This window comes from Scomber japonicus, chromosome 21 (genome assembly GCF_027409825.1).
Source record: "Scomber japonicus isolate fScoJap1 chromosome 21, fScoJap1.pri, whole genome shotgun sequence".
NCBI lineage: Eukaryota > Metazoa > Chordata > Actinopteri > Scombriformes > Scombridae > Scomber > Scomber japonicus.
In genome coordinates, this window is record NC_070598.1 from 6,662,091 (window position 1) to 6,672,510 (window position 10,420).

A 10,420-nucleotide genomic window follows, 5' to 3' on the forward strand; every position below is an offset into this window, starting at 1 on the left:
GTCCTGTTTCTCCATGGAGGCCTGTTACCATTGTTAGGAACCGCTTCCCCGAGGATCTCTGAACATTTCTACTAATTCTATAGTTGAAATGTTCAGAAATGTGCTAAGGTTGTATGTTATTAGTGCAGATGACAGGGAGGTGTAAGAATACAAACAATGTACTTAAATACCAAATAAAAAGCACAGTATAAGCAGAGCAGTTATTGGGTATGTCAAATCCAACCTGGAGGTCACTTCAGTTTGGGAATTAATTGAAATAATTTCATTTGGTTGGAAAATTATGTGCCATGAAACACACCCAGTATGCAAATTAAGTATGCAAATTAAGACAACCAGCAATGATTTAAGCACAGCAACTTTATTCAGATAACATACAGACATCTTTTCTTCTTGTACTCAATTTGCAATGCATTTGGACATTCAGTGTAAACAGGGTGTAAGGAATATTCTCACTTCTTCTGTACTGGAGCATCATCCCTCTCTGCAGGGAATATTTCGATTTCTTTAATGATACGATTAGCAATAATGTCGCTGTTTGCGCAAACCATCCTTCGAGACATCAAATCGAATGGTCCCCCTAAAATATCAAACAAAACCTTTATTAGATAAGGTTTTAATTGGCAGTCAGAGTTTTCAAAAACATATCCAGCTTTTATCCGCAGCATTCGACAGACTCAAGCTCTTTTGTCAGATTTAAAAGCATACGTACCATCAACATCCAGAAGGACACCTCCGGCTTCCTTGACTATTACCGCTCCAGCAGCAATGTCCCAGCAGTGGATGCCGATCTCAAAGAAAGCCTCCACCGCCCCTGACGCCACCAGGCACATGTTAGTGGCAGCTGTTCCTGACCCACGGAGCCTGCCAATTTGGAAATATTGGAGATTAATATAAGGGCACTGAACACTAATTACAGTGGCAGTGAATTACTAGAGAAAGGGTTTAAAGATTTAATGATTATTTTCAGTCATTGCCTAATTAAAATCCACATCTAATGCCTCGAGAATGCAAATACTGCATTTTATTTAAGGTGTTCAGTCAGCTTTTTTATACATTTGACCTAATTTGTTTTTCATATGTTTTATGTTTTGCTACTCTGCTAGCGTTAGCAGGAGTTAAGCTGTTTTTCTTATGGTTGGATGTAGCTATAACCTAATTAAGTCATGTGGAATAACTGAATTACCATGACATTGTTTGGGTGTATGGATATTTTTCAATTTCAGATATCTGCTGGGGAAAACACATGAATGTTTTTTTATCTTTCCAGGGCACTATGATCCCCAGGGAGGCAATCCTGGGGCATAAGGGCTAGCCAGAAGGGGAAGGGACTGACCAAACCCTTAAATCGGATACATAGGTCAGTTAGAAGACAGATATAAGGTAGTTACATTAAAAAACATATATACTCAGGTAGTTTTCACCTAATGAAACATTAAGCTATGGCCTTCCATGACTCAAACCATTTGATAAGTTCCCTCAAGTGTAGGCCTATTATATTAAAAGCCATATATGACAGTGATGGGGAACAGAAAATCCATTTAACGAGTTTTTTCAGGTCCCCATTGTGTGCTGTATAGAGCTGAGGAACACACTGGACCCTGGGAACATCTGAAAGGCTCAGAAACAAACAAAAAAGTACATTTAGCTTTAACTTTATTTAAGGCATGCCATGACTATCTCTTGTAGCTCTCTGTTGCTGAGAGTGCAGTAAGTGTGCCGTTGGTGTCTAGACCATACAAAGATTTCCCGGTTGGAGTGTAGTTATTGCAGTTTGGTCAAAGCTAGAGTGCAGTAACTAAAGTTCGGCTTGGTTTTTAGCATCGTTTTGAGGTTACTGAATATAAATAGGGCTTCATAGAAATTATACATTTCTAAGGAATACTTTTTTTAATGAAAATGATTGTGTTTTAGCTGTGAAGGACAGTACTAAGCATATTAATGAGTTGATGTATTTACCCATGCACTGGGATGCACAGGATCCTCTGCATGGTGGAGAAGATCTTGGTTACTTTTTCTTTGGACCTGTCTGTTCCATGCTCAGAGATGATGATGGACTTGTGGATATCTAAGATGACAGCATATAAATAGGGTTACAATTATGTACCATTTCAGGTGTGAGAATGGTATATAAAAGTGCATACAGTACATTCACTACAGTGATTGTATTACCTTTTACGTCAGACACTTGAATTGGGTCATCGTCGCAGAAAGCTCCCTTCCCCTTCCTTGCTTTATACATCTTGTCTTCCAAGCAGCTGTAGATCACACCAAACTCCAACTGAAAAATATATCATTTTGTAAGCTTTCACACGTTATATAGTAACGTACACAAACTTTTATTAACTCCAGTATACTTTCTTGTTTCATTTGACATACCTCCTTATTGACCGCAAAGGCGATAGACACAGCCACGAATGGGAATCTGTGGATGTAAAATTTTAAAAAAGGATGGTTAAGAAGAATCTTTGGAGGAAAGTTTGACATTATTATTTCCTTTCTTTCCTAGAGTTAGATGAGCAGATTGACAGGTCACTCTTAGACTGTATATGTATGGTAAAAACAAATATGAAGCTGGAGCTTGGAGACACTTAGCTTAGCATAAAGGCCGATAGCAAAGGATAACACAGTTAATCTGGCTCTGTCCTAAATAAATTTGCTTACTTTTACATTGGTTTTTGTACACAACAAAACCAGATATAACTAGTTAACACACTAATTATTGTATTGAGCATTATAGGTGCTAGTAGGTTACCTTTGAACAGAACCAGGGTAGCTGTTTCTCCCTTTTCGTGGCTAATGGCTAATCAGATATGGGATCTAACTCTCTGCTACAAAGCAAATGAGAGTAAACTGTTCCTTTACTACTTGGCTAATGAGTACTGCTGCGATAGTGGGCATCTACCCAGACTGACCCAGACATCCAGCCACTGAAACAGTTAATTTCATCAGTGAGCATACCTCCCAAATATACACAAGACGTTAAAAAAACCAACAAAAAAACATACATGCATGTGTCAGCTAAGTTTGGTTAGATAAGGGAACATTTTAACTGTTTTCCTGGCTCGGTTGGTGGCCAAACTAATAATACTATACTGAGTCTCCTGTCCTCAGAAGCCAACAGTTCCTAAATTTTCACTGAGAAAAGTGTTTTTGCTCCCTGAACAAACTGAAGTATATTTAAAAGCCATAAATCCCTTTTTTGGAACCACTGAATTACTGAGCCTCATGTACAATCAATACTATCAAGCCATGCAGCGATCTTGTGAATATTTTATGCAATGCTGCAATAAAACTTCACTTAATGGTTATTTAAATTGTCAAATGGCAATTCTAATGCCTCTTATAATAGTACTGTACTAATAAGAGAAAGTATCTGGTTCGATATGTGCAAAATGAAGCACATCCATTCACACAATAAATCAAATTCTCCTTAAGCAACACTGACATCTTACCCATGTACAAAGTTTGTGGTGCCATCCACTGGGTCTATGATCCATGTGGGTTTGTCAGTTAGGATACACGCCTCCCCCTTTGCGACTGACTCCTCTCCAATGAAACTGCAGCACAGAAGAACCAAGTGAGGACCAATGAAGAATATCAAAATATGAATGAGCAATGTGAGTCTTTGTTACAAGCATACAAATACATATACATACATTCATACATAGGTGTGTGTCTGTGTGCATGGAAGTATGTCTTACTCGTGGGTGCCTTCTCCAAATTCAGCCTTAAGAGCCCCAATGATAATTTTCTCCACCCGCTCGTCGGTCTTCGTAACAAGGTCTACAGTGGAGCTCTTTGTCATGACCCTTATCTCGCTCTCTCCAGCTTTCCTAATTTCCTAAACAAATGTAATAGTAATAGTTTTAGCACATGCTTAATCAACTTTATAAACTGAAGATCTTGAGGTTAATATAACAAAATCTTAATCTCAAAATCTCATATCTGATTTTAAGTTTTTTAAGAAATACATTTAGAGGCCATTATGGTGGCCCAACCTTACCGCTCCAGCTTTTCTTGCCACTTGAACAGCAATGTCATATGCCCTCTGCCATGGGTCACTCATTTTTCCTCTATTTCTTATGTCTTACCTGTAAAAAAAAAAGGGGGGGGGGGGCCTTTAAAAGTGCAACAACTCAAAGCAGAAAACAGACTATACTAACTTAGAGCAACTATATGGAGTTTTCAACTGGGTGTCTCAGTTTAATAATGATGTCTCTATATGATCTACATAAGCAAACAGTGAGAAGATTGACTTTTTCTATATAGATATTCTAAATGCCTGCCACTGCAAAATCAGGCAAAATGATTTCAGCAAGCAATCTGGAAGAGCCTGTGTTGACATTATATATAGGATTGCAGCATGAGGGAGTACAAAGATGTTATTAGGAGTTGTTTCTTCATCTGATAATGTTAAAAGTAAAGTTGTTTGTCTGCTTCTCCAGAGAGAGAGAGAGAGAGAGAGAGAGAGAGAGAGCAGCTATGGTTGAGTGAGCTAGAGGGTGAATGAAGACAGGAAGTGACATTAGTGAGAACAATGCGGTGAATCAGAAGAACACAATGTTATTTTCTGATTGATTCATGGCTAGTTAGGTTTTAAAAAACAAATTAACACACAAATTCACACAACCCTGTGGAACGGTGCTTCGTTGCTAGATTTTGTGTGAATGCAGCAGACTCAGACATACTCCAGTGTGCACACTAGTAAACAGGGTTGTGAGTATTACAAACCTCTCTGCAATGTTTTTATGATCAGCCTTTTTGACGCAATAATCTGTTACTCAAAACTCAAACCAGACTTGTTGGATCATATTTCACTCTTACGTCTCACTCTCACTTAAAACAACACACCCACACCAACACAACTACTTGCATTGTTTTACGCAGGATTGTTTTCAGGAATGAGTTGAGATGCAAGGGGGGGGAGGGGGGGGATGGGGGGGGGGGGGGGCAAATGAGTATGGGGTTCTAGGCTTATCTTGAACTTTTAAGTAGGCTACTTCAAATAAAAAGGTCCTGACAGCTCTGATGGAGTTAAAGATTCATCCATACGAGGGCCACTTTATTCCAAACTGTTCCATTGTATATATCTCTTTATACACAGCCAGTGGTGTCGATGGGTAGCAGAACACAGCGCATTAATTATCGTTAGATCCTGACCGATGTGGTGTTAATGAAGTAACTGCTGCTGTGCTACGGGCGTAAATGCACACATCACTCTCTCACTTTAAAGATGCACTTATCGTTTCTGCTGCTGTGTGATGCTGCAGGTATTTAGTAAAGTCAAAGGAAGGAGTGTGACACACAGTTAGCTGTGGGCAACAAACAAAACATCAATACTGATGTTTTTACAACATCCCAGAATACATTCAGTCACACCTGAAATATACTCATGCAACATTCAGACATTTATTTAACACGTTTCACACCAGCATGACTCACATGAATAGCTGTGTGCATATCTCTGCTTATTAAAGCCATGTGGTTTGAGGTTTTTGTGCTCTCTGCAGTTTTACAGTAATTATGGACCAGTCTATGTGCTGAAATGTGGAGCAAAGCCTGAAACACTGTAAACCGCTCCACAACTTTACTGCCTATAAAACATCCATGTTTGCTCCAACTACGTTTCTCCTCTTCGCCCTGAGGCTCCACATTAAGTTCCACTCTGTTACATTGAAATACCAGTTCTGAGGAGCAGAAACCATTCAGGGCTGGAGCAGTGATGACCCACGGGACTTACAAGACGGACCCAAAGGTTTGGCACCACACTACCGTTTTGTTGCTGCTGACATGAACACAAATGAGATGCAGGTTTCCTACGATTCACAGGAAACCCGTATGCATCTTTTTACCTTACGTGTTGCAACATATGGGCATTAGAGGGAATATGAGTGATACGCAAGTTAAAAAGAATGTGGGAGGATGACCCACCTACTTCCGTCACCCGTGCTTAGCACACAACAGAATATGTTATGTAACACTTCCTCTGCAGCTGGCATCACTTTATTCTGCATTGTTTTCAAGCTCTGAACTAACCACCACAAGCCACAGGTTTTAGACTTAAAAATCATTATAATTAAGAAATGCTGATGTTTATTGAGTGTTAAACGTATTTAGAAAAGGGACATCATCAATGAAAATGAGACAACGATTCAGCAACGGTCATTTCTTTACATTTTACTTGACTTAAAGACTGTATCATGAATTAAAGTACTTCTTTCAGTGTTTACATACTGTTCATCTAAAACAAATATGTCAAACATTTATTGTATACTTCATATACATAATTTCTTCTTTTAGAAATCATGTCTCAGCTTTGTGAAGAATCCACCCTGCACACATTTTTTGGTGATAAATTAAACAATGATAACAAAAAAAAAGAATTGTCAGACTATAATCCATCTACTATGATGATAAGCACACACCTGGATACCTTTCATGCTCACACATGTATCATCCATGCACTGCCAAAGTTAAAGAAAACCTTACCTTGTGAAGTCAGGTGGGTGAGCTGCTGCTAAATGCTGGTGCACCTTCCCTTGAAAAAGTTAACTTTAAGTTTCCTCATTGAAAAGAAGTAGTAAAAAAAAAAAAGCTGGCATGACAGAGTGGGAAAAGTACTAGCACCGCCCTCACACATTTCTTCACAGCAACCGAAGTAAAGAAACATTCACAGACTTGCAACGACATGATGCCACATTTACTGCGCAATGAGTACATGCTATGGCCGGATTACAAAATGGAAAATTTCCAGTGTCTACCTATGTCTTCTGAATAATGTGAAATAGTCACAGGAAGACACACCCTGATGTGTGAATGTCTTCTACACAGTATGTCACATATGTACACCTACCAGCTGACATGACTAGTAAGTTCATTCTCAACAGTGCAGCAAATTCCATAATTCATATTTTAGCGTCAGCTCCTATTAGACTATTAGATTAGGGATTGGATTGACCTTTAGCTCATAAATCTTAAGGATCTTCAAAGTGAAAAGCTTACATTTTACAGAAATTAAAGGGTACATCGCAGGTCCTGACTTAGTTTTAACATGGGATTTGGCATGACAAACAAAGCCTCTGTCAGTTTTATATTTCCTGACAGCTTCACAGCTATTGAGCTTTCCCTTTATATCCTTCTATTGTACTCCACCGGTGGAAAATACTTTGAAAGGTTCCCTGGTGAGTCAGTGTAGATTATATGTGCATGCATGCCCGTTCATCTCTTTGCCTGCTGAAAGTTGATAAAGTCTTGACAATATCCCCGTGAACTGACTGAAAGAATATACTGCAGGCACACAGATCTTCATGTTCATTCCTGTGTAAACCAGGTAAAGCTTGCAGTTATTATATTTCACTGTAAGGTGAGATAAGTTAAATATGATTTAATTTCTCGCCTACATGAGAGCATTAGCACAAACACAAGATAATGCCAGGTAAAAAATTCCAATGACAACACTATGATTTGCTTACAAGCCCCACACTTTAAAAGTATACAGTAAAGTGCACTGAAGTGTAAATCAGTCAAGTTTACACTAGAAAACCACACCCAGAGATGGAGCACAGATAGGTGTGCTTGAAGATTTTGGGCCAGATGATAATCATGAGCTCCCTATTGCATGGATCCCCTATGGAGTGTCTGTCTGAATCCTCAAGCTACATCTCATAACCTCAGTCACAGTCTTGCAGGACTTCTATTAATTCAATTAAATGGCCCATGCTGCAAGAAAATTACATTTTTCATCTTACTTGTTTATGATCTGAAATTGTGAAAATAACGGTGATACACGCCTCATCATAATTTACCTATAGTCTTTCAGTGGTTATAAGAGGGGGCAAGTGTGCATAAAATTAGTGACACATAACCCTGTTGACCCAACCTGAGTGACTTTTTCACATTTTTGGAAGATACAATAAAATGTGCATTGTCTGTGTTAGTGGAAAAAAAGCAGAAATGGCAGGAGTGTTTCGACAGGGCTTGTTAAGACATGGCACCGTCTCTGCCACACCTTGCACAACATTTCATAAGTGTATAGTTGTTGAAATACCCCAAACCTGTTTCGACTGTTTTCTATTGCACAAGTAATAACTAGATGAGTACTAAAGCAAATGTTTTAAAAATGTCATCTCATCCTCTTGAAGCGAGTAAGTGCTCAATCTTTATAGAATAGCAGCTGCATTAAAGCATTGGTAAAACTGCCAGAGAAACATTGTCATAACACCAATTTAGGTATTCACTACAAATCTGATGCACAAGCTGTGCAGCAAAAATAAACAGACCCCTGTTGGATTGAACAGATCGGTATGGGGTATCATGATGGGGGGATGTGTTGAAAGTTTTTGTTTGACCGGTAGCAGCAGGAGAGCAGTTGTCACCCTGTTGTCTCTGTTGTGCACTAAATATAAGACGCTCTCTTAATGTTAGGAGACAGGCTGAGGGAAGTGATAGGACAGGAAAAACAAATACATCAGTCTTGCTGTCTCTCTGGCAGGTCTGTTATGAATAATTTATCCAGAATGACGGATGTTTTGGATGTTTGGATGTTAGGATTCGCGGCTGAAACTGAGGCCTACCAAGATACTCAAGTTAGTGAAGGTCAGCCGTATACCCTGAAAGATGAGCAACAGCTTCAGGTTATTTCCAGGTTGTTTCCTGTCTAGTCACTAAATCCCTTCGGTGCTGTACTATTTAACAATAACAGTCTACAGCCATGCTAGCAGCTCTGTGAGGCTGCACAGCAATGCTTTGAGTATGCTTACATTCTCACAAGGACAATGCTAACAAGATGATGTTTAGTATATATATATATATATATAAGGGCTGAAGCTGATGGGAATAATAATAATAATGATAATAATAACTGTATTAATATAGCATTTCTTAACCTATTATAATGTCTTTTAACTCAGGACATGTAAATAAATTAATGAATATGATTATTCAGTAAATATAAAATTGTAATAATTTTAAAAAAATTGCATTTTTAGGTGACTTTTGAAAGAAAATACAGATGCACATACAGATATGGTAATGCAGCCTAATGCATGGTCATCTTTTATTGCAAGTCTAGACATGAGTGAGTCTAGTCTAGAAACTGTGAGAAGGACTTAATCCGATGACAGAATTAGTCAATGCTTTGAACACACTTCCTCATTTAAGTGAATGGGAACGTGTCCAAACTTTTAACTAGTACACTTAGCAGGCCAGAGGTACAGTTTGGAGCTAATTCATTTATTTATTATTACTTTGTATGTGATTAATATAATTTATTTGAGGGAAAGTTAAGATTGCAACAGCTGTATTTTGGACTAATTGTTGCTTTTTTCATGTACAGAATTCAGAGAGTGTCAGTAAGTCATTAGTTTTGCAAGTATTTGATCATGAACCACAGTATTGGAGAAACCAGATGATGCCACTAAACCACTAAACTAATTCCAGTTCATCTTGTGGGCATTTTATGGCAATCTACCCTCTAGCTGTTGGTACATTTGACTCAAAAATGCGCTGGTGGCACTAAAAGAACACTCAGGCAATCAACAATGCCTGTACACATCTCATGACAAAGTTTATAGTTGTTGATATTTTAAGAGCTAGAGTGTCTCTAAAGAGTCAAAATGTACTAACAAGAATGATTTAAACTTGCATCATCTTGTGTACTTTTACTGTTATGGATTAAGTCTGCATCAATGTGCTTTTCAATTGTACTGCTATGTCAGGCGTTCAAATTAAAACATCTTTATTATTGCTTGTAAGAGCATGACAAAGATGAATTGACTTTTATTTATTACAGACGTATACAGACATGTTGGGTGTTGTCTTAAAAATTCTTGGCTAAAAGAAGCTTGGGAGGATTCCCACTGCACACTGTACAGATCCAGTGTTGATAATAGATGATTGACAGACTTCTTCTTATCAGTCAACTCCACCCTTTCTTGATATTGTTGTAAAAATATGTTGGTGTGAACTGAAGAGATGAAAATAAAGCAGTACATGGGATTAAAAAAACGTATCTATCATAGTTTTTATATATGGGGCTTAACATTTTTATTTGAATATCACCTCCAATAAGCTTTTCTACTGTACTTCTGGAAAACCTTTTCAGATAGAAGAGAATGGGCAGAATGTTTTGGCCTGTGAAAAAGCTCTGTCTAATTTTCATTTCTCTGCAGTTAAATAAAGTTTTTACAGAATGAAACCATCACCATCACCCTTTCCATTACATCTTAATACTGTAAAAATACTCCTTCAGCAAATAAGACAAAGTTGTGTATCTGATCTTTGTTATTATTCCTCAATTACCTTGCACCCATATATTATAGAACTACCCATGAATATACTGTATACTTTTTATTGCACTATTATTAGTATTGTTCTCTTATCAGCTGTATACAGCTTATTTTTTTCCCCGTAGTGTGCACTT

At 38.0% G+C, this 10,420-nt stretch overlaps 1 protein-coding gene across 1 annotated transcript; it reads right to left on the reverse strand.

Moving 5' to 3' along the window:
• Positions 1-342: 342 nt before the first annotated feature.
• On the reverse strand, positions 343-6,559 carry LOC128382446 (inositol monophosphatase 1-like). Its single transcript, XM_053342435.1, has 9 exons — positions 6,485-6,559; positions 4,004-4,086; positions 3,702-3,841; positions 3,453-3,557; positions 2,377-2,422; positions 2,170-2,278; positions 1,957-2,065; positions 710-861; positions 343-577 (listed from the first exon to the last, which is right to left on the reverse strand). The coding sequence occupies exons 2-9, from the start codon at positions 4,064-4,066 to the stop codon at positions 450-452; spliced, it is 852 nt and encodes a 283-aa protein (XP_053198410.1). The 5' UTR covers positions 4,067-4,086; positions 6,485-6,559; the 3' UTR covers positions 343-449.
• Between the last annotated feature and the right edge of the window lie 3,861 nt (positions 6,560-10,420).

What these genes read in the sequence shown, in the direction of transcription:
- LOC128382446 (XM_053342435.1), bottom strand. Translation starts at nt 4,066, where the DNA reads ATGAGTGACCCATGGCAGAGGGCATATGACATTGCTGTTCAAGTGGCA. An exon ending in TGGCAAGAAAAGCTGGAGCG is followed by an intron (nt 3,842 to 4,003) that starts GTAAGGTTGGGC and finishes ACATTTGTTTAG; the next exon opens with GAAATTAGGAAAGCTGGAGA. An exon ending in TCAAGTGTCTGACGTAAAAG is followed by an intron (nt 2,066 to 2,169) that starts GTAATACAATCA and finishes CTGTCATCTTAG; the next exon opens with ATATCCACAAGTCCATCATC.